Below are 24,988 nucleotides of genomic sequence, written 5' to 3'. Positions count from 1 at the left end.
TCCTTTGAAGCTATACCAGCTTCAACTCTTTTTGGAAGGCTTTCCACAAGGTTTAGGTGTGTGTTTATGGGATTTTTTTTTACCATTCTTCTAGAAGCGCATTTGTGAGGTCAGGCACTGATGTTGTACAAGAAGGCCTGGCTCTCAGTCTCCGCTCTAATTCATCCCAAAGCTGTTCTATCGGGTTGAGCTCAGGACTCCTCCACACCAAACTCGCTCATCCATGTCTTTATGGACGCTTTGTGCACTGGTGCGCATGTTGGAACAGGAAGGGGCCATCCCCAAACTGTTCCCACAAAGCTGGGAGCATGAAATTGTCCAACATGTCTTGGTATGCTGAAGCATTAAGAGTTCCATTCACTGGAACTAAGTGGCCAAGCCCAACCCCTCAAAAAACAACAACACCATAATCCCCCCTCCACCAAACATTATACTTATCACAATGCAGTCAAGCAAGCTACCGCCAAACCCAGACTCATTCATCGGATTGTCAGAGAGAGAAGCATGATTGGACACTCTAGAGAACACGTCTCTATCAGGGATGGAAATTAGCACCCGCCACCAGCCAAATGCGGGTGATTTTGAGTTGTGGCGGGTAAACTCGCGTCACCTACCGGCCACTGTGGCGGGTAAATAAAAATAGCATACTGTTTCCCCTCTTTGTAAACTTTGTTCAGTTCATGCGAGTGCGGCCGTATATGTCCGAAAATGACCCATAGAGAAATGACCAGTCGTTTTCACCGTCATTTCCCAGATGTAGTGCCAGAAGGCGCGAATAAGAACTCGCGCACGCTGAGAGAGAAGATCCGTCACTGCGCATCAACCGAAAGCGCGCACTCGTCTCACAGCGCGCAAATATTGAGTTCTTTTTCAAATCTTGCGCTTAAACGGACAGACTAACACAAAAAGTATGTCAACATGTCCATCTTGATGAGTATCCAAGCAGACATAGTCTGTATATACCTTAAGTGAACTGTATACAGTCGAGAAAGACGAGCATATCCTTCTATTAGGTCTTAAAGGGGCAGTAGCCTTTACTCTGTTTAATGTCAAACAAAAGGACATCACGCACTGCTCTTGATTGAATAGCTTTCGTAAGTTTAATAAGGATTAATCTTTAATTTAAACAGTTAAATGTGCAGTTATTTTACATTTGATTACTTTATTCAATTTCTGTACCCTTTCTGCAGGCCAGTAGGCCAATACATTATTATTTAATGTACACATAAGTGAGGTCAACAACAAAACACATTTTAGTTTGAATTTTATTTTATACTGTTGGTTGTTGCAATGTGCTAAATAAATATTTGCATAATTTGTAATTGATTTATTACTTGAAACTTTAATATTAATTAATGGAATTGTAATGCCTTGATTTTTAAGTAAGGTTGCACAGTCATAGCATTAGCCATAAATGCAATGGATAATTGGCATAATTTCATAATTTCTAGTGTTTCGGTTTCAGCCAATAATTTTTATTTCGGTGCATCCCGACTGACAATGTTCTGCTCGGTATGTCGTCAACGCTTCAGAAGATGCCAAAACTAGTAGTTTCATTGTTGGTACTAAAAACCTAAAACTGGAAGCCATAAAAGACCACAAATCATCCAAATGCCACATCCAGGTAAAAAAAAAAAAAAAAGAGCGCACAGAGACCTACTCATTTAATAAAATGTATATCAGTTAATGGTTTGTGTGTGTATAAGAGAAAATGTCAGCATTTCATTGAGACTTGAGATTAAATAAACTGCTTAAGTATTGTAGAGCTTGTAGTATTCATTTTTCACATGCAGTTAGTTACACATTATCGGTTAAAAACAAGAAAGTGGCTGGTAAAAACATTGAGTGGCTGGTAGATTTTGAAATCCACCAGCCACAGTGGCCGGTGGACAAAAAAGTTAATTTCCATCCCTGGTCTCTATTGCTCTAGAGTCCAGTGGCGGCTGCTTTACTCCACTGCATCCCACGCTTTTCATTGCAGTTGGAAAAGCGTGGGATGCAGTGCAAACCCATTCCATGAAGCACACTGATCTTGAACTAATCTGAAGGCCACATGAAGTTTGGAGGTCTGTAGCTTTTGACTCTGCAGAAAGTTGGCGACTTCTGTGCACTGTGCGCCTCAGCATGTGCTGTGATTGTGATTTTATGTGGCCTACCACTTCGTGACTGAGTTGCTGTTGTTCCTAATTGCTTTCACTTTGCTGTAATCCCACTAACAGTTGAGCGTGGAATATTTAGTAGTGAGGAGATTTCACGAATGGACTTATTGCACAGGTGTCAACCTATCACGGCCCCACCCTTGAGTTTTCTGAGCTCCTGAGAGCGACCCATTCTTTCACTAATGTGTGTAGAAGCGTCTGCAGGCCTAGTGCTTGATTTATACACCTGTGGCCATGAAGAGATTGAACACCTGAACTCAGTGATGTGGAGGAGTGGCCAAATACTTTTGGCAATATAGTGTATATGACACTTTACAGTACAGTCCCTCATAACGACACTGAAATATGCAGGTGCAACCCCTGTTTTTGCTCCTGTACCTTTAAGAGTTCTTTTAAATGACATCTGTTGTGATTGATGCTTTGATCTCTGGAAGTTCTACTATTCTAAAATCCACACTTTGAACTCTTTCAAAAAGATCAAGGGAAATTAGATTCTTTTTCAAATGACCTCCGTTTAAAAACAATCTTTGAACACCGTTGACCCAGCGCTGATGCAGAGAGACGCTGCCCACTTTCATGTTCATATGTAGTTCTGGAACGAGAGCATTATGAAGCTCAACACACAGGCGATTATTCTCACAAGTGGTTCAGGGACCTTTACAGGTGCTACACGAACGCCTGCGTCAGCGAGATGCTGCGGTGCAACAGGGAACACACACGACTGCAGTGCTAATGCCTCCGGTCTGACCTGCTTTCTTTGTTTTGCGTAGATCAATCCATCATTACTGTTCTCTTTCTGTCTCCGTAAATAACGCAGTTTGAGGGATGTGTGGTTCGTCAGTGTTAACTAATGATCTGAGAGTGGGCTTTGGGGTCGTACATTGCCTGAAGAGCAGATACTGACACTGGATCTGAGCAATGTGAGAAAGCAAGAAAGTGTTTTCTGCTGACAGTGGTGTTTCTGCATCAAACTTATTTAATACATTCTTCTAGTTTCATTATTTTACCTCAGGATGCTTTATTTTCTAGGACCATCATTTTTTTTAGAATAACTATCATTTTTTGGAATATAGTTTTGATCAAATTATATTTACTTATTTGTATGTTATATTTTATCTCAAGCTTTTCTCTCAAGGTTGTCTGCTTGGTAACTGTTATTTTAGTATCATTGATCAAATATAATATATGATATGATAATGTAAATATATAATAAACATATAAATATCGCATAATAAAATATAATAAAATAAATATAGCAAAATGAAATGTACTTATTTTTGTGTTTCATATTTATCCCAAGCTTTTCTCTGACAGTTGTCTAGTTGGTAACTGTTATTTTAGTATCATTGATATAGTTGTAGTTTTTATTATTATTTAAATCTAAAATTTGCTTTCATTTTAATTCTAAATTATAGTTAAATTATAATATAATAAATATAACAATATATATATAATATAATAATATATTTTTTATATATATATATATATATATATATATAGGAGAGTAGTCAAAAATAATATACAAGCATGAATAACTCAAAAAATAAATAATACATAAATAAATATATATATATATAAGTTTGTTGTGTGTTATCGACATTTGTATTTTTTTTTAAATATGCAAAAAATAAAAATAAATAATACATTTGACGTGTGATGCTTTAAAAATAAATAATACATAAATAAATATATATATATATAAGTTTGTTGTGTGTTATCGACATTTGTATTTTTTTTTAAATATGCATTTTTATATATTTTTTAATAGTTATTAGATACTATATCAAGTTAAACTAAATGTAAATTAGCAATCTTGAAAGTAATTGAAAGTTTTTTATATTTCTTTAGTTGTTTTAGTTAACTATAATATCCCTGCTTTAAGGGACAGTTGACATTTGTGTAAAAATGGCTATAATTCATTCACACACAATACATATCAAAATATGCCATCATCCTGATATAGTAAATATTAATATATTCAGTCATTTAAAATGATAATTCACGGCCAGTGACCTGCTTTCTTGAGAGTAACTTACCTTGAGTAGTATTACCCAGTTGACATTTATGAATTTGGTCGATGCTTTTATCCTTTCAAGATATTTATTTATTTATTTATTTATTTATTTATTTATTTTTTATTTTTTTATAATATGAGTTATTATGAGTTATTCATGCTTGTATATAATTTTTGACTACTCTCCTTTAGACTGTACAGTGATCTGGACTTGGCAAAACACAAAGTAGAACACAAGTTAACAAAGAAGTGATGATCTTTGTTATTAGTCCTGTGATTTTTCTTTGCCTTTGTTCTCTCTGTATTTTTCTTGAATATGGAGTGACTGTGATAGTGTCTGTTGAATAGCACTGCCTTGGCATGGCTTGTGTCTGTAAATGCTCTTTGCTCCGCAGGAAATGATGATTCTTCAGATGATGCTCGTGCTGAAGTCCTGTGAACTTGTGCCTTCTCTTTGAAATGCCCGTCTCACATTTGGCAGTCGAGCTTCTTGTTTTGTTGTAGTTTAAAGAACGCTCTGATTGCTGACGTGTGATGCTACACATTATTGCCTTATTATAGCTAGCAGTATTCACTGTCAGAAAAAAAGGCACATTGCTGTCACTGGGGCGGTACCCTACAAAACAGAAAAGGTCCTAATATGCGCCTTTAATGTACTAATACGCACTCTTAAAGTACTGATATGCACCTTTTAAGGTACTAATATTTAGGGGTGAGTAAGGTACAAAGATGTACCGTTTCACTTTTGTACCTTAGGGTACCGCCCCAGTGACAGTACTGTAAAAAATGTTCTGAGAGTGTTGATTCATCTTTTGGTTTTATTAAAACTCAACCCCTGGGATTTATGTCTTTTTTTCTTTCCGCAGTACAAACAAGTGGAGCAGTACATGTCCTTCCACAAACTTCCGGCAGATTTCCGACAGAAAATCCACGATTACTATGAGCACCGTTACCAGGGCAAGATGTTTGATGAAGAAAGCATCCTGGAGGAACTGAACGAGCCGCTCCGAGAGGTGAGCTTGTGTTTGGTTATCTGTGTGTTTGCAAAGGTCTGTCTATGTCTGTAAACATCTGTGGAAAAAAACTCCCAGAAGGCCCTGCAGTTGTCTCAGAGCTTTCCGAAACAATAAAACCACGCTGAACCGGGAACAGCTTCCAAACTAATTTATGTCACTGTAAACAGCTAAATCCCCCTGTGAAAGGCTTCCGGCTTTCACTATAATGCGGTTTAAGAGAGCGTAATGCTCCTAACAAACGTTGTGCTATTTGTGTATGGATGTTTAAGTTTGGATATGATCCTTCATAGACTGAATCGCAACGAGATATGTCGAATCGAATCTCTCTTTTTGCAATACTAAGCAATAATATACTATATACTGTATTAATGTTTTTGTTAATTGCATATTTTATGTGTGTATATATATATATATATATATATATATATATATACACACACACACACACACATAAAATATGCAATTAACACAAACATTAATACAGTATATAGTATATTATTGCTTAGTATTTGTTTTACTGAATTTAATTTCTTATGTTACGTGTGTGTGTGTGTGTGTGTGTGTGTGTGTGTGTGTGTGTGTGTATATATATATATATATATATATATATATATATATACATTTTTTTTCACATTATCTTATCTTACTTTTATGAAATTTTAAATTTAATATTTTAAGTATACTGAAAAATGTAAATATTATAAATTAAATGTTTTTTTCTGATTAGCATTAAATTTAGTAAAACAAGTACAAGGTAATATAGTATATATACATTTTCTCAATGCATATTAATAGTTAGAGACACACACACACACACACACACACACACACACACACACACACACACACACACACACACACACACACACACACACACACACACACACACACACACACACACACACACACACACACACACACACACACATATATTACCCTACAAATTCTAATTACCTTATTCATTTTCTACATTTTTTAAATGTATTGTTCAAGTATACTGAAAAATATTTGTGCATTGTATTATACATTATATGTAAATATAATAATTTTAATTGTATTTTATTATCCGTCCAACAAATACTAGGCTACCTCCCTTATGTTTTATGTAAATGCTGTGTATATGAAATATGTTTTTATGTATGCCTCTCACCCTGCGGTCTTTCCCTCTGCTGTCAGGAAATCGTGAACTTTAACTGCCGTAAGCTGGTGGCCTCGATGCCCCTGTTCGCCAACGCAGAACCCAACTTTGTGACAGCCATGCTGACGAAGCTCCGTTTCGAGGTCTTCCAACCAGCCGATTACATCATCCGTGAGGGAACCATCGGCAAGAAGATGTACTTCATTCAGCACGGCGTCGTGAACGTCATAACCAAAGGAACTGTTGGATTGAAACTTTCTGACGGCTCCTACTTCGGAGGTACTATCCCACTCACATTAACTTTGTAAATCAGATGGGAATTAAACCATTACTTTACTTCATTAAACTGCTCAAATCCTTACTGAACCCTATAACATTTGAAATAATTTAAGCCAGATATGGCATGACCTCTTCCATTTTAGTTCTTTAAATATCATAATTATTTTGATGGTAAATTAATTGAACTGTAAAGGCAATTAAAATGTTCTGCTCTGACCTGACATTGATATTTAGATGTCAATGATGTCTCTGTAATTTAAGCACTTGGTATTCTCTATACAGTTTTTAGTTTCTAGTCTTTTTTCTAGTCTTCTTACGTCTGCAGCCATTTCTCAAAATCTAGAATAGTTAAAAAAAAATGTAAATGTTTGATGGTGACATGTTATTTCTGCATTACCAAATGGAAAATGCGAGCGCAACTGTCTTTTAAAGGGAATGGGAGATGACACTCTGATTGGTTAATTGCACATAATGCCCAAAACACACCCATGACTCCTTAAGAGAATAGGTACAACCCTTTTAGACCAAGTGTCTGGTGCGCAGAAGGTTTTTTTTAAATCATTAAACTAGCAAAAGTGGATTCGGACACACCCTAAGAGCACCTGCATGCGCTTCAGACCATACGCTCTGATAGTTAAAATAGGGCTCTTTGTGTTTTGTTTCTTTGCAGACTTTTTCGTGCTCAGACAGCAACATTATAGAAAGCTAAACATGTAAAAAAGCACAATAGGTCCTGTTGAAGTGCCAAGAGTCTCTGAATCCCTTTTAAAAGAGAACTGCAGCAGAAGTCAATTGAATTTTCATGGTTCTGAGCTGGCGGAGAGCTCCAGACCCTAGCACTAGCAGTGTGTGTGTTGAGATGTGATGTGCTCTGCTGAGGAGAGGAACACGATCCTTCTGCAGCCTTAAATCCGGATGAGTCAGCCGTTTTTAGCTGCAGAGGGCAGGAGGGTTTGGAAGAGGCGCTCGCTGTGTGACCTTGGAAAGGTCAAAGACAAACCCATGTCTTGTGCAGTCTGAGATAAAGAAAGAAAAGAGAGAAGCCGTCTGATCCTGTGGGATCAGTCTCGGTTTTAAAACCGTATTGCTCTTTTCTTAGCTCAGACTTAATGGAGATCTTCGTCCCGTTTCATTTAAGTATCAGACTTGCTGATGTTTCCCATAAAATTAAAATAAAAAATGAATAATGAGACAATTGTTAACATGCAGCATAGAGCTATCGAATGAATGCTAAATTAATTTCACTTCAAAAATAAAAATGATTATCATAAATAATTCATAAATAAAAATGATTACTGTCTTTATGTTTTTTCTACATTCATCTGGAGATTAAATGTGAAACAATATAATTGTTTGTATATAATTGTATATAATATATAATTGTATATAAACAATATAATTGTATTGTGATATTTTTAGGACAAGAAAGAACATTTCCCTCTAAATTCTCATTTCCATAAAAAGGCAAAGCATTTTAAATGTGTGTGTGTGTGTGTGTGTGTGTGTGTGTGTGTGTGTGTGTGTGTGTGTGTGTGTGTGTGTGTGTGTGTGTGTGTGTGTGTTTGTGTGTGTGTGTGTGTGTGTGTGTGTTTGTGTGTGTGTGTGTGTGTGTGTGTGTGTGTGTGTGTGTGTATATATGTGTATATATATATATATATATATATATATATATATATATATATATATATATATAAAATATATAGTGCAGTCAATCGATTTAAAAATACTATATTTTATAATGTAATAATTTCACATTTAATCTCCAGATGAATGTAGAAAAAACATAAAGACAGTATACTTTAAATACTTGTTTAATGACATGTATTTTATGAATGAAGGCCAGTATTACTGATTTATATTAATAAACAATATAATTTTTTTAAATAATTATTACAATTAATACGAGGCTATACTATATTATAATAAGTTCATGTATTTATGTTAAGCATACATTTATTTTTTTATTAAAAAATATTACATAAAGTGATTTAGTCAAAGCAGTGAGTGACTTTCTCTCTTGTTGTTTGATTAGCATTAATATTAGGCTGTTGTCACTTTAAGAGAGGCACGGATCCAATATACTATTACACTTGCGTTTCCTTTCGCAGCTGTTTATGAACATAATATAGTGAAATGAGTTCTGTTTAGATGCCTATTGCGCTTCAGTGGTTTAAAATCACCCGTTTTTAAACCACAATGCTTAAAAGTGCATTCAAGCCATAAGCCATTTATGACACACAGAACAGAAAATGAGCACAACCGCGATAGAGACGATCTCTACCGGTTGACATATTTACACTGGTTAATTGTGTCTACTGTTATATCACACACCCCTTGTGGCTTTTGTGTATGTGTGAGTGGTTTTTAAATTGAGCAATGCTCGTGGCCATGCTCGTAATCACTGATTTACAGCCATATCAAACGGCTACGAGTGTGATATTGACGGCACAAGTGAGTAAATAAATAAGAAACAAAAACAAGGAAACAAATAATTAGGAACAAGTAGTTCTGCACAAAAACATCATTTGTGCAGAACTACTTCTTTCTGCCAGAGATTCAGATCTCAACTTGACAGTTTGACAGATGAAACCAAGCCTCCGTTACTAATTCTACAACGCCACTTTAGAGCTAGCAATGAATGAACGTTGAGTCACTTCATTGAAGCTTATTGTATTATGTAGTGTAGAGTGTTTTACGAGAGCGAGAGAGAGAGAGAGAGAGAGAGAGAGAGAGAGAGAGAGAGAGAGAGAGAGAGAGAGAGAGAGAGAGAGAGATCGGCTATACGAGTGTATTACCTGCATCTGATATAGCATTCATTCTTAGTATCCATAGTATTATATCCAAAATAAAAAATCTGTTTGAATGTCCTGTGAAAGCAATAGTTTTTGTCCTTTTAAAGGTTCAGTGTGTAGTATTTAGAAGGGTCTATTTGCAGAAATGCGATATGATATACATAACTATCTTTTCTGTGGTGAAAATTCACAACCTCACAGCTTAATATTCCCTTTAACCCAAATCGGTTTGCTCTGGAACAAGTAGTAGGTGAATAAGAAAAAAGATTGCCTGTTTGATATACCCCAAATGAATGATATCTCATGTTTAACCACTGTCTACATACAGTAAAAGCCAGCGGCAATTTCCTGAAGGACTGACTGACTGAGATGAAGCTGTTCTCTGCGGGTACATGAGCGCTGAACGGCTGCTAAAACATGCGCTATGTTCATATATGAGTTGCATATTTGATGTCTGAATAACTACAGTTAGTGTGCCAGGAGAACACGCATGGCTCTCAACTAATCAGATTCGAGAGCCAGAAAGAACTGTTGTATAAAGGTGTATAATATAATCAAGGAACAAATTAGATGCAAATGAGGTTTTGTGTCCACAAGAGTGTTTGTGTATGCACTGGCGCGTGTTTGTTTGTTCGCCTTTATGTATGTACTTGTGATTGTAGCTTTATTTTACTGCCTTTTGGTTTGATGAATGACCCCGGCTCCGGATGAATGCTGCTGGAATGACAAAGTTCTCTAAAGTGAGCCAAGGCTTCTAAGGTTGTGTATTGGATTTTCTGGATTGATTGGGAGAGAAGACAGAGAAATGGACCGAGCACAAAGAGAGGGTCCTGATGGATGGGTCAGGTTTTAATACACAGAATGACGCACAACATGTACGATGAATGATGTTTATTATCTTCTGAGGCTTATGGGTTATTTCTCTCCCATCCTAAGGAACTAGTTGTGTTTCAGTGTCGCATGAGCTAAATTTAATCCCTGAGAATGTGTGTCTGTGTGTGTGTGTGATCTTCTAAATATAGACTCAAAATAACTTTGAACAATAACCATGAAACTGAGATGTATGACGTATGTCTGTGGGACATTTATTACAATTTTTTTTTTTTTTTACAATGAAAGTCATTGGAGTCATGTTGTTTGGACCATACTTACTCTTCAAAATATCTTTTGTGTCCAAGGAAGTCAAACAGGTTTACAGTGACATTGAGTAAATTGACAGAAAATGGGATACAGGATTTTTCCCCCCGCATTGAAATAATTACACACTTGATTTATAAGACAGGCGAGCTCAATAAAGCAAGGATATATTCACACTTTGTAATAAGCATTCGAATCACATACTTTAGAATGAAGTCTGATAAAGTTTAATTACTTTCTGCAGGCATATATTTAAATTCATTCCCTGTTCAATGAAGGACTCTTCAGGGTTTCAGTTTTCGAGCAATTTAAAAACACTTGCCATCTAGAAAGGTCACAGATTTCCTGTCCCCTGATGAACGGCACTATCAAGATGTTTTTTTAAATGATTCTAGTGATCATGTCCTTCAGTCTGCAATGTGTGTGAGTTTGACCGTTTTCCTCTCTGCCAGAGATCTGCTTGCTGACGCGGGGTCGTCGTACGGCAAGCGTGCGAGCGGAGACCTACTGTCGCCTGTATTCTCTCTCCGTGGACAATTTTAATGAGGTATTGGAGGAGTATCCCATGATGAGGAGGGCCTTTGAGACCGTGGCCATCGACCGACTGGACCGCTTGGGTAAGCGAAACCAAAACCACCTTCTGAAGTTTCACAAAGAACAATCGTGAAGATTCGATGCCATAAAGGATTATTCAGGGTTAAATGCAGCTTAAGCTTTATGGGCAGCCTCTGTGTCGATTAAAACTAAATATTGACTTGTCAATTATGGAGGGCTTGTAAAAAAAAAAAGAAGAAGAAAGAACTGAAAACCTGTTCAAAGTAATACACTTGTCTCATTGACTTCTAATGTACATGTTCCAGGGTTTTAAAAACAGAACTTTAAAAGAATATACTTAAGTGTGAATTAATTACGTTTTCGGGCATTTATGGCCAGATTTACTAAACAGGGCAAATTATCATGAGAGCGCAATTCCATAAAAGTGTTGATAGGAGTGGATAGTTCAGTGCGTGATCTACTGACAGTGCGCAAATGAAAGAGCACAGACTCAGCCGGATCATTTACATAATGACCAACATAATCTAACAGGAGCAGCACAAACTATCATCTTGTTTAAGATGTGCTTTTTTCGGGCGGTAAATAATGGCAAAAACACCTGTAAATTGACGAGCACAAACCTTAGTAAACGCCTTAGTCGACCTTGCACGATTTATTTAAATATTCTCCTTTAATAAATTTTGCGTCTGAAAGGGAAACTCCTACAAATGCATATGCAATTAGGTCAGACATAAGAATAACCCTGTCCACGCCTTTTAAATGCTAATTTCTCACTGCATGTCTTTAGTAAATCCTGAGTTTGTAAGTTGTTTTTTGCAAACAGGGTTTGCACTGTTGCAAGCTCTTAGTAAATCTTGCCCTTATTTACAATTAAATCTAAATATGTTATAGTTTAAATATATATTAAATGCAATTAGTTGAACTAACCCATGTAAGTAGGACTTAATACATCTTTATATCTAGTTTCATAGTTACTTTTATTGTCTTTGAAATATGTGTACTGCTGAACACTGCCAAGCTTTTATGGGAAACCTAAATGTTTTAACATCTATTGAATTTTAATGCATTTAAATCTTTTTTTTTTAATCACACATTTGTAATGGTGAAGTTGCAGTTTAGGTCATTTAAAATTTAATAACTACACCTAAGTAAACATAATTTTATTGCATTTTTTTTTTTTTTTTTACAATCGCTACGACACATTTCTCAATATATAGGTCACTTTTTCAAAACTCTTTGCACATTGATCACAACACCAGTCTCTGTGGCGTAAATTGAGAAACATTTATCATTGTTGACATTTTTTATCTGTGGGAAGGGTATGAAAAGTCCTCACGTCCCCTGCACAGCCTGGATCATAACATTTATTTCCATGATCTGCCATTTTCGCTATCCTCTCGTGACGCTTGTTTCCCTGATAGAACTCCCGATTATTCGGCTGCGCATTTCAGACAATGAACATTGGCTGGCATGCAAATGTTGGGGGCGTACATATTAAAGATCCCAGCGATGGCGTCACAGGTGGCGTTATGTTGAGAAGCGCTTGTTTTTTGTGGTGTTTTTCACAAACAAGATTTACATATGAAGGAGGAGGCAATAGTGTTTGAGACTCACTGTATTTTATGTCCATGTACTGAACTCTTATTATTTAACTATGGAAGGTTAATTCAATTTTTCATTCTTGAGCACCTTTAATGTGACTATTGTTTTGCGATAGGTAACGCTTCAAAGTCAATACCAAATCAAAACTAGTCAGCAAATCATTTGTAATTGAAAGAATTTAATGACAAAATCTGGTTATGGTTACACTTAAAATAGTTAAGAGATATAGAGAAGAAGAGTGCAAGGAGAAGAGCCAAAGAAAAGGCCCCCAGAAGAGAGGGAGCCAGAGAAAAAGAGAGCAACAGTTAGAATCTTCTTTTATCTGTTCCTTGACCATGTGACTGAAACCCTAATGTGAGACATTCAAACTGACCAATCAGACCAAACTTCCCCCACTTTACTACAGGTGTGACACCCATTTGGCCTTCAGGTCTTCACAATCTCACTGTCTTTAGGCATTCCAAATGGCCTTTCTGATAAGAGAGGGGGTTAAAAACAGAAAATCAAATGTCTTTGTTCAATTAAAAAAAATTTCACTATAAAAACAATTACATGTAGCTGAACAATATAGAATTTTCATTATACAATACAATAATACAAAATGTTCATCTCTCGTTACAGGAAAAAAGAATTCCATCCTAATGAACAAAGTGCAGCACGACTTAAACTCCGGAATCCTAAACAACCGTGAGAACGAGATGATTCAAGAGATCGTGAAGTACGACCGAGAGATGGTGAAGCTGATCGATCTGCAGCGCCCGCGTGCCATGTCTATGACACCCTCCATTCCTGGCGGGATGTTTGCTCCGCATGGCCAATCGCAGGGCAGCTCCGCCATCGCTACTCTACAGCAAGCTGTGGCGATGAGCTTCTGTCCGCAGTTCGGTGGCCCTATGGTGGGTCCGAGCACCTTGCAGTCGCCCAGGATGGTCCGACGGTTCCAGGTGGTGCAAAGCCTTGCCAGCCCGGTTTCGGTTTCTCCTCAGCAGTCTCTGCCGCCACTTGGCGCATTCGCCGCAGTCGCTATGGCCAGTCCACCAGTGCAAAGTCCGCTAGCTGCGGCAGGTGGACGAACTTTCCAGTACGGGAGTGGAGTGATGGGTGCGCGCTCCGGATCTCAATTGTCACTCATCCAACAGCATGCTCCCAGTCCCACACGGCCCAAGGGATCCCAACCGCTGCACCAAACGGGCAGCTTGACCCAGGACGACAGAGCCCTGTCGGCTTCCCAACCCTCTCTGCCACAAGATGGCGCCCCGCCCGTTGCGCCCAGCCCGCCACCATCGACCCGCGTTTCCTCGACATCGATCGGCCCGCCTCAAGCACCCCATCCTGCCGTCCCGGGGCCTTCCGGTGTCCGGAGCGCATTGCCTCAGCGGATGGCATTGCCACACCAGGCGTCCGCAACCGCGGCTGGGAATTACCCGTCCACACCGCCCTCTACAGGCACTCCGCCTGGCGTAACGGGACCGGACTCGGCTATACGCAAGAAAGATTCAATAGTCAGCCTTCCCGAGACGGACTTCACAGCCAGATCCCGGCTCTCGTCCAACCTCTGACGAGAACTCTGAGACTCTTTGCAATACTTTTTGTGAGTCAAAGTTTGTTCTTTTTGCTCGGGTACAACGCTCGTAGGATGGCTTTTCATAGGAACCAAAGGGAGGGTGATCAGACAGACTTAAGGTGCGGTCACATTTACCATGGCTGTGGCACAAAATGCATTCAGTGACCACATCTTACAAATCACATTGATTCATTTCTCACTTAGACAGAAACAGCCAAAACTCTATGTACATACAGGCCAATTTGCATGCTTGCCTACTGAGTTCAAAGCGTAACAATATATAATTGAATAAGACAGAAATTTGCTACAATTTCTGAGAGATTCTATAAATGGAGATACATTTTGCAAAAAGTAAAGATAAACAGAAAATCTTTCCAGTATCTTTTTGAAAATATATTAAATTAAAAAAAAACAGTGCTTGCCGAACACAAGTTACTTCCTTTTTTTACTCTTAACAAAAAAGTAGTCTTTATTGTATTGTTTGTCAGCTCTGTTACAGACAAATTTCAAGGGCGAAATTTACATTTACATTCATACATTTAGCTTTTATCCAAAGCGACTTACAAAAGAGCATTTTGTCAACAGTGTTGAGGGTAACACATTGACTAGAATTATGTAATCAGATTACTTTTTTCAAGTAACTAGTAAAGTAATGCATTACTTTTAACAAAATCCTAAATAAGAAAAAAATACTAAAAAAGAAGAGCATTTTTTTGCAGTGAATATCTGAGTTACTTTTTAAAACAAGTAATGCAAAATACTTTGTTTTCCTATTTATTGACTGACAGCTCTCGTGTCCTCATGTTAAGGGAAATTGTGAGTACAGAGACATGATGATTATTGTAGTTCTAGACTCAATGTGAGCATGTATTTACTCATCTCACTTGCACAAAAAACATCCAGTATTCCTTCAAATGAATGAAATCAGTGAAATGCAAAATCAGAATACTACGCAAACCTTTAATAATTAAAATATTTTAAATAAAACAAATACTTTATAATGCATTTAATCTCACCTTATTGACCAATGTACTTGCTGCTGACTTTCGATGATTTAGTTAAACCATAAACAAAAATGACTTACTTTTTAATGGAGTAACGCAATATTGTGATGCATTACTTTTCAATGTAACTTTCCCCAACACTGTTTGTCAATGTTCCTGTTTATTTGACAGGAAGTAAGCTAGAGAAGAGAAATGCATTGGTTTGAAGATGTGGGTGTGTCTTAAGCTGCTTGTTTGAAAGATGTGATGGTCCTAGCAGCTCATTCCACCGGAGAGGAACAGAGAGGGGGAAGGTTTTGGAAAGAGTGAAGCTTCACTCATTTAATGACCTTAGCTGTTGGGAAAGAGCATATACATAAAGAAATCGACCCATCTCAATAGGAATCCACATGCAGATTTGATTAATTTTCATGTTGGCCACTTGAATTCATCATGCTGACCAACAGAAAACTGCCTGGTTTGGAAATGAGTTCTATGTGAGCCTATGAAATTTCACTGAAATATCATAAATGTGACCGCACCTTTACCGCTACTAGATTTAGCGTCTCCGCTACAAATAGATTCACAAGGTCGGATGCCTCGACTCCACCCGCTAGTGTAGCTAGTGCCGCCCCTGTACAGCTTCTGATGCCTCTTAATATATTTGTCTTTATCGTCCCGAGTGAAAGGGAGTAATCCTGTCGTGTGTTACATGGTGTTTTCCGTAGAGTTCATACAATGCAATCGGGGCGACTAGAAAATCAGGGACTTGCAAGAGATGACAATGATGAAATCTGACGCTTTGTGAACGTGTTTTCATTCTTTCTGTATAAGCTCTACTTGTAGCAATCTAATTAACTGTCTTTCACTTTGTTGTAAAATATCAATGAAAAAAAAAAAGTATTATGGACCGCTGGTCGATCTTATCTTAATGTAAATAAGGAGGTAAAAAAGGGAAGAAAAAAAGAATATATAATAGAAAACACACAAATTGTATTTACTCGAAAACCAAAGTTGAGCGTGAACACAAGTTTTGGTTGTGTCTGTGTCAACTGAGAAAAACAAGTCAAACGAAACGTCCTCTATTTAACTGCCTTGATTCCGAGTTTAGAAGCCATATACATGGTCTGTGTGTGCGTGCGTGTGTATTTGTGCACATATGCTTATTATTGTTGTGTTTTATCGAACGGGAGTGTAATGCTTGTATTTTTTTACGTCGTTTCGTCAGGCGTGTCGATAAAGGCAATACTTCACTGCATTGGGGTTGCACTGAGAGTTGAGACTTGAATGCAATGGGTCTTTTGCAGAACTCATTTAAATTAGCAGGCAAACCAAAACAACCATGCTGTTTTCTGTGATCCATGTTGATCTGTACATGCAATATAATTCTGCAATATCTTGCCCTGCCTTTTATATGAAAGCTTCATATCGCGGCGTAAGCAATTTAATCAGCGTTATTCAGAGAAACCTCGTCGTTTTAAGGCACTGGATAAGGTTGTGCTGCTTTCGCAATATGTTCTAAAATATTTGTCTATGTTTTCTAAAGTTTAGCAGTATTTGCCACTTTATGTTTGAAAGGGCGCAGTTGCTCGTTTCAGTGATGAAAACGGGTTTTGTAATGTTTTATGATTCTTTGTTTATTCATTTATTTGTTTTTGTATTGCTGGGAAGAACTGCAGTCACAATAAAATAAAAAAGTCACAATTTTGAAAGTCAGTAAAGTTAAGAAAGGTAAGGTTGAAAATTGTAATATTTACTTATAAATTTAATCATATAAAATAATTAAAAAAAAAAACTATTATCTATATAATGTAGGCTAATATTATTGTTAAAAAATCTTCTATCTATTAACTGTGGCATTTTTATAACATTGCGTGTTCTCCCATTGATTCTGATTTGCACAAATGACCGAGTATCTAAAACATGCTGCATATTAATGGCCTGTAAACGTAATACAAAGTTAGTGTGTGGGCTCGGTTTGCAGGCCCGTGAGCGCTGGCTGAATTGTTGATTTGTTGATTGCTTGCGATCTGACTATTGGGTTGATTTACGAACTTGTCTCTTTACAAGAATGTAGTTCGTTTGTATTCGTTTCATTGTCAACTGCTGCAGATTTTTCTCACTTGAACTTTGAAATTGTAAATATGACGCTGTAAATTATTTTATGTGCAAACCCGGGCAGTAACCTAGGGGAAAAAAATGATTTTAGAAAAACAAAAATGAGATTGGTGCATTATGGGTTTTGAATGTATGCCAGATGGCATTAATGATGTGACCTGAATTTTAACAACTGCCATGTACATAGATCAGTAATAACTCATGCAAAATGGAAGTTGTGTGTATTTGCTGATTGTTTGTAGTGATCACGTCCTAAATACTTTAATCAGATACATCTAGAATGCTTTTATTTTTCTAAGTCTTGTTTCTCTGACGGTGGTCCATATGTGGATTATCGTAACACAAAGCACACTGTGTCCCATTATCGCCCTCTATAGGACAGGTATCACCACATTCCCGGGATGCACTAAATCATTTAGGAGATTGAAACAGGCAGCTTAATCTATTTAAAAAAAGTTTATCATCAATAGGATTAACAACAGTCAATTGGGTCATTTTGACTTTTGCAAGCCTGCATTTACACTGCTTACCAGTTCTGATTTAGTCTCACTGATATGCACAGATCAGATCATGTTTGTGCAAGAACACAAACTGAACAGATCGTATTTTCTACATCTGGCTTGGGTCACTTTCAAATGTGCTTCTGGATCTGTTATATATCTAATGTGTTTGGTCATCTGGTTGAAATCTAAACGCTTGCGTGTCCAGTGGTCTGAAATCATCACTTTGGTGCTGAGCTGAGGTTAGTGAGTGCGATGGGATTTCCACAACGCCTGTTGAGTATTAAAGCGATAGTTCACCCAAAAAATGGAAAGTCTGTCATCAATTACTCATGTCTTTCCAAACCTGTGACTTTCGTTCATGTTCAGAACACAAAGTAAGACAGATTTCTGTGCCTCCATTCAAAAAATTCATGGATTGAGCGGTTTAATCCAAGTCTTCTGAAGAGACACGATCGCTTTATAAGATAAATATATTTAAAGAGGTCATGAACTGCATTGTTTTATTGTTTCATAATGTTTCATGGTGTGCAATTATAATGTTAGTCTGAATTTTACATCAAAATGGTCATAATTTAGAAATAAAAGGCATTTTTCTACACTGAATTTGAACGTTCTGTTTGAAGGGCGTGTCTGCTGTGAGACTTCAGTGGAAACCTCCACTGCTGTGATTGGCTGCTGTGAGACTTCAGTGTAAACGCCCACTGCTGTGATTGGCTGCTGTGAGTCTTCAGTGTAAACGATCACTGCTGTGATTGGCTACCATCCTGTATATGAAATAGCTAGTATTACATGTGGAACTCTCTCGAAAATATTAAGCACGTTTTTACTATTACAGCTCTCAAGGTTAACTGATAGTGAAAAGGGTTGATTATAGCATCATATTTAAATCTATTCAGATTGTGGCATGACGGGTATTGATCTCGGTATTGTAACTGGATGTCTGCACACTAACGAATGCCTTTTTCATAACTAACAGTGCAGAGACGATGTAAATAAAAGATGATGAAGTTTGATTGACAGCTCCAGCTTTTGCGAAGGGAGCGTTCTTTGACCGCTTTCTGTATATAATATTAGCAGAGTTTAAATAACAGATTATTTTGATTCAGTGGGCGGCGCTAAATGGGCAGAGATGTAGAAGCAGGCGTTAATCTTCTTCTGCAGAGCCACACTATTATGTAATAAAGTGGCACATTCCACATCCTGTCATTATGGCAGATTGGCTTCAATAAAAGCTGTTTATAGACTAACACAAGAAAGTTTTCAGTTCTGAAACATACAGGATATTCTTATAGTATGATGACCTCTTATATGTCAAAAGATCAAGGGCCTTTTGATTTCTCAGTTCATAATTTAGGCTTTTGTTCACATATAACGTCACATATTTTGAAGCATCAAAGTGTTGGATGAATAGACTTGCAATGGAGAGGCAGAAATCTGCATTTGTGTTCCAAAGATGAATGAAAGTCTTCATATAGTGAATGTAAACATTTTGGATCTGTGCATTAGGCTTTGCGGTGTAAATGCAGCACAACACCGTGTCTACACTAGAAATGCATGCATATATATATATATATATATATGTATATATATATATATATATATAAATGTTAATCATCAAACCAAAAATATATTTTTTACTCAGTTATAATTTTGATTATGATTTTTGCCATAATCGAGCAGCCCTACTTTAGCCTATAGAAGCTGTTTTTTTTAATACTGCATACATATTTTCTGTATTTTCTGGTTGTATTTAATAAAGAAACTGAGAATAAATTATATATGGTCAGTCAGTACAGTACTGAATATTATATATATATATATATATATATATGATTTAATTTAGATGACCAGATACCAGAAATATTGATGTCTTTGATGTTATTGTAAACATAAATTGACTTTTCAAAGCGGCTGACATTGCGTTTAAGGTGTACATCAGTTCCTCCATTCATTAGGAATTGAACCCATGACTGTAAAAAAAGTTGTTGTTTAACATTTAGTCAACTCAAATATCCAAGTCGTCACCTAGTAAAACTTCACATTTTAAGTTGACTGAACTTAAAACATTAAGGCACCACAAACTCTTACTTTTATTAAGTTACGGTTTGAGCAACAGGAAATTAACATTTAAATGCCCAATACTAGTGGGGTAATTATCTGACAGGGGGTCAGAATTCAGCACAACACTGGGTCATTATTTCAGACAGAGGGGGGAAATAAATTGTCTGTGCCGCATGCTAGAAAAAGAAAACGGGCGTCCGTCAAGTGAAGGCATTGTAAACGGCTCTGTTGATTATAATGGCAGTGATTTGGTGTTGAAATCTGGTGTAGACACGGTGTTAAGGTATAATTTCAATCAGACCTAAAAAGCCCCAAAAAAGCCAGCTAACTGAACCTCCACACACACACACACACACACACACACACACATGCTCACCTCTCCTGTAACATAAGAGTCTGATGATATTCATCTGAGAAAGGAAGCTAGGAAGTGACAGTCCGTCGACCTGAAGGCTCAATGAAACTTTACCACAGGTTTGCAATGCAATCCCTCTTATTTGGTTTCCCAGTAAAGGCACATTTAGTGCTCGATTAAACCTTTGAGTTCTGCTAGGGCTTTATGTTCTCTCGCCCAAGGACACAAACTGTGTTTTTATTGGTCTCAAATCCACATCCACACCCGCTGGTTCGATAACGATTGGTATGGCAGTGAATGTATGTGAATAACTGGAGCGTTTTATTTACATATGTACACACGTTTGCATATGTGATGGTTTTAGCCCTAAGTAAGCTGCTGTCTGATTGTTTGAATGGAGATCGCAGCCAAATGTGAGTGTTTTAGCATCACTACAGCAGACTCATATAGTACCCGTTCACGCTCACCGCAGGCCTTGTCTGCCACTGCTGTTAAGTCATCTGTGTGGAAAATGTGACAGTTTTATTCTGCTTTTCCAGCGCGGAAAGGCTGGCAGATGCGAGCGAGGCAATCTTCCCTGCAAGCGCTTGACGGACAGGCGGACAGATTGACTGAACATTCCTCCATAATTCCCGGCATCAAATGTAAATCAGGGTACTTTATGTTTCTGTTATGAGAAGTGTTTTTTTTCTTTTTCTTTTTCTCTGTCTCTGTCTGTCTGTTTCTTTTCTGTTTTGACAATGTGCCCCAATGCACAATGTACTGTAAATACCTAGTGCCTAGTATATCTAGTTTCCAAATAGTCTATTTTTAGTCGTATGTGGCTCTACGAAAGACGAAATGCAAAGTTATGTGTCTTTTCTTTTTTTATAAAGGCAGTGTTCACCCAAAAATTGATGCATCTTCACGCAGCTTATTTCTGCACAAAGTGCATCAAACTCCAAATAAAACAACAAAAATACTGCAAAAATAAACATAAAAACTGTCTTATATAAATCAATTTGTTAACTTGAGAAGCAAAGTGACTTAAGTAAATAAAAGAAAAGAAATGTTTATACTTAAAATAAGAAAGAAATTCTGCCACACTGTAAAAAAAATATTTTCATGATTTGTTATCAAAACATTTTTTAAATCAACTTAGATCATTTATGTGGTTGAAATAACATCATATTTTGAGTTTCTGTTGATTAAACCAATCTCCATTTGTAGCAACTCATAATGTCAATATAACTGCACATAATAATGTATTATTAACAATACTATAAAGGTACCAACACTTTATATTTAATACAAAGAAAATAATAATAATAACTGCAAGAATATTGTATATAATAGTTTAAGACTGGATTTACATTTTTAAAGATGTACTGTAAGGGAATGCTGATATTTTTTTATGTTCTAAAAGCTATTCCAATTATGACAATATGTTTTTGGTTTATAATGCAATACATTTCGTATGATGTAAAAATTAACGTTATGAGAAAATTATTACATTTAGAACCTATATTTAAAAAAATAATGTAATACTTCATGGGCAGTTTGAGTCGTGAGTTGCTACACCATTGTGAAATCCAATTTTTTATTTTAAATGAACTCAGAATTTTAAAGCAACCAGATTATTTATTTTTTAAGTTAATCCAACAATATATTTTTGTGCAATACACTGTAAAGTTGCTGCCTTAATTTTTTAAGTACAATCAACGTGTATGCTTGAGTAGCTTCAACTTTCATTACATTAAACTGACCTAAAAAAATCTTGCATAACTCGGTGTAAAAACAACACTTTGCTTCTCAAGTAAAAATATCCTGATTCATTTTTTTTTTTTAGATATTTGTAATGAAGAACAAGACAAAATATAACGTAAGTCGTACAGATTTATATTTAGGCTGTTATTTATGAGTAAATGAACTACTTTTTGGTCTATTTTTGAAGCTTTGATCAGACTTGATCTATGAACTGCCGCTGTATGAATCAGCTGCATGAAGATCTTCAACATTTCTCCTTTTGTGCCCCATGGAAAAAAACAACAGATTTGAAATGCCATAAGGGAGACTACATAGACAGCATTTTTATTTTTGGGTGAATGAATCCTTTTAACCTTGCAATATATGTACAGTAGCTGCTAATTAGTGTTAGTGAAACGAATAACCCAGCATAACCTCCTCGTGTGGGGAAACACGACTTGCACATTTCTGTTTGTCTGGAACCCTGAGCTGCATGTCTGTGTACGGGACACTGAGTGAGAACTTTCTTTTGGATCTAAACCAAAAGCCAGACTTTACTTTAGCACAGCTCTGGTAAGAGGCTCTGGGGGTTTGCTGTTGCAGATCATAGACATCACAACAGATTCAATGATGACGAGGCTTAACAATATAACACGCATAACCAGGTTTTCAGGTTGTCTTATTAGTGATTCCGAGCACAATTGCACATATAAACGGCAAATGCAAAAAGATGTTACGCTTTAATATCACAATTGTCAGGATATAACATCTCTGCAGTCCTGGTTGCACTTTATTTTACAGTTGCATGCACTTACAGTGTACTTACCTAAGAAAGTAGTAGCTAACTAAATGAGTTAAAGTTACGGGTAATTATTATGCGCATGCAGAACACGACTGTAAAATAATGTGCTACAAAAAAAGTTTACTTAAAGTCTTAATGTATAATACATTAAATGTAATGCAACTCATAATGCATTGTACGCTCTCATGAATAACTGTTATAATACATTATAACACTTATTTAATCACTGAACACACCTTTAGGAAGTATATTGCATAAAAACACATGACGAACAACCAATTTCAGAATCTGCTAATATTATAATGCATGTTAACTTCAGTTACAATTTATTAAAGGATATAATGCATTATAATATACATTATGAATACCTTTATAATGCATTATACATAAGGGCTTTAAGTAAAGTGTTGCCAAAAGTTTTACTTTGCTTAGTATTTTCAGTTAAAATAGTCTAAAATTCTTAAATCAAGATGCAAGTGAACAAATGATTTTTCTCATCCAACAGGAAGATATTTTAGTTTTAAGCATAAACACACTTTGATAAATCTGTCAGTAAACAGTCATTGTGCTTTATGCATTGTAACATGATTTAATCATGCTCGAATATTTATAGAGGAAAACAGGACTGAGTAAATCAGAAAATCATATTCCAGTGTTGTTACCAAAATTTGTATTGTAAGAGTTTGAGGTAAACATGAAATTGCATCTGCGTAGGATTTTACTTCCATAATGTGACGAATGAGTGCAACCGGATATTGGGAACTGCTTGAAATGGTGAAAAATTCGGTCTATAATAGATATAAAAAGTGAGTTCGGAGTTGACTTTTATGAACTCTCCTAAAAACATAAAGACTGTAGGTCACCTACACGTATTTTAATGGTGACGCTTTTTACTTTCAGACCTATTGCTGTAACTTTCCATATATTATATGGATATAGCTCATTTTAACAGTTGCCTAAAACAACAGCTATGTGTCTATTAGTGAACATTAATAGCCATTTTGATGCTAAACGTAACAGTTTTTACTTGGAATAACGTGCACCACCGGATTGTGTATTAGGAAAGTAAATTGAGTAAATTTCATATTATGCATTATGTTTGATTAAAATTGACAGTTGCATAAATGTAGGCACTTTAGACTCTTTGAAAGGTCTGAAGTGCTCTTATTAAAGCGCTGTCAGATGGAGAACAGCAGCAAAGCCTTGTTCATTCACTGCTTGCTTTGTGTCATGTGGACACAGCTCTGTTCAGAGACGTGATTTCATATGCAAAGCCACACGACAGTTTTTGTGTTAATATTCACGCGGGAGCTTCCGGCTTTGTCTAAGTGTTAACGTAGCATGCGTTTTAAGAAGAACAAACTGACTTTGATAGTGCATATACATCCACTGTGCCATGACTTCTAAAAGCTGTCTCAGTGCCATGTGTCTCTCTCTCTATCCGCTGTCGTTCCCAATGCAAGCCATCCAATTAAATGTGGTTCATTGAAACGTCAGATTAGGCTGGTGTGGACTAAATGGATCCGGATTTGTGTCTATTTCTGCTGACCAGGACCCAGTGAAAGCTCTGATGGGGCTAATGCTGCTGCGTCCTCTGCCTGTTATTCATTTCAGGGGAAATGGCCGTATGGATAATGAAGGGATGTTTGTTTGTCTCACTTATGAAAACACTCTATGGCGGTATCTTCAGGAATAACGTGTAATATATAAATTTTTCAATTGTAGTAATTTAAAAAATCATCTGAAACAATAAAATAAGTGCAAAGGGTTGTCAAATGCATATCAACACTGAAATATCTGAAACGCTTCCAATACTAAATTTAATACAATCATTTTCCACTCTTTCTCCTTCTCTCTCTCTCTCCCTCCGACAGCGAGTGACACACAAACCCGTCTCCACTTATTCACTCGCTTCATTTTCTCCGGATGAATATTGTTGCTGTTACAGGCTTGAATGTCGGAGTGGAATTATACACATAATTTTCCACATTCCCACAGATGTTGTGCACATAAGGCCGCCTTTCAGAACTAAATTTTCCTTTTTCCTGCTTATTGCACTTAAACAACCAAATACACACACAATAATGTGTCTTGGCGAGTATTCACATAAACACAGTCAGTTCTGTTTTAAGTGAACGTGAACAGTTGAGAAAGAAAACACGTAATGTGTAACAGTATAATGGAT

The 24,988-nt window shown here is 36.6% G+C and overlaps 1 protein-coding gene across 2 annotated transcripts in view; it reads left to right on the top strand.

Moving 5' to 3' along the window:
- LOC137089264 (potassium/sodium hyperpolarization-activated cyclic nucleotide-gated channel 2-like) overlaps positions 1 to 24,602 on the top strand; it is a 74,196-nt gene extending 49,594 nt beyond the window's left edge. The window contains exons 5-9 of one of the 2 annotated variants that reach the window (XM_067452800.1): positions 5,040 to 5,186; positions 6,366 to 6,606; positions 10,988 to 11,152; positions 13,314 to 14,283; positions 20,816 to 24,602. In XM_067452800.1, coding sequence (XP_067308901.1) covers positions 5,040 to 5,186; positions 6,366 to 6,606; positions 10,988 to 11,152; positions 13,314 to 14,251 — 1,491 coding nt within the window. In that variant the 3' untranslated portion in view covers positions 14,252 to 14,283; positions 20,816 to 24,602. Of the gene's footprint in view, positions 1 to 5,039; positions 5,187 to 6,365; positions 6,607 to 10,987; positions 11,153 to 13,313; positions 19,409 to 20,815 lie in introns of those variants that run through there. The other variant, XM_067452801.1, reaches the window with a different exon arrangement.
- Positions 24,603 to 24,988: the final 386 nt, after the last annotated feature.

Source organism: Pseudorasbora parva, chromosome 9 (genome assembly GCF_024679245.1).
Source record: "Pseudorasbora parva isolate DD20220531a chromosome 9, ASM2467924v1, whole genome shotgun sequence".
In the NCBI taxonomy this organism is placed as follows: Eukaryota; Metazoa; Chordata; class Actinopteri; order Cypriniformes; family Gobionidae; genus Pseudorasbora; species Pseudorasbora parva.
Note: the sequence above shows the minus strand (reverse complement) of the source record. Positions and strands in the feature narration are given on the sequence as shown.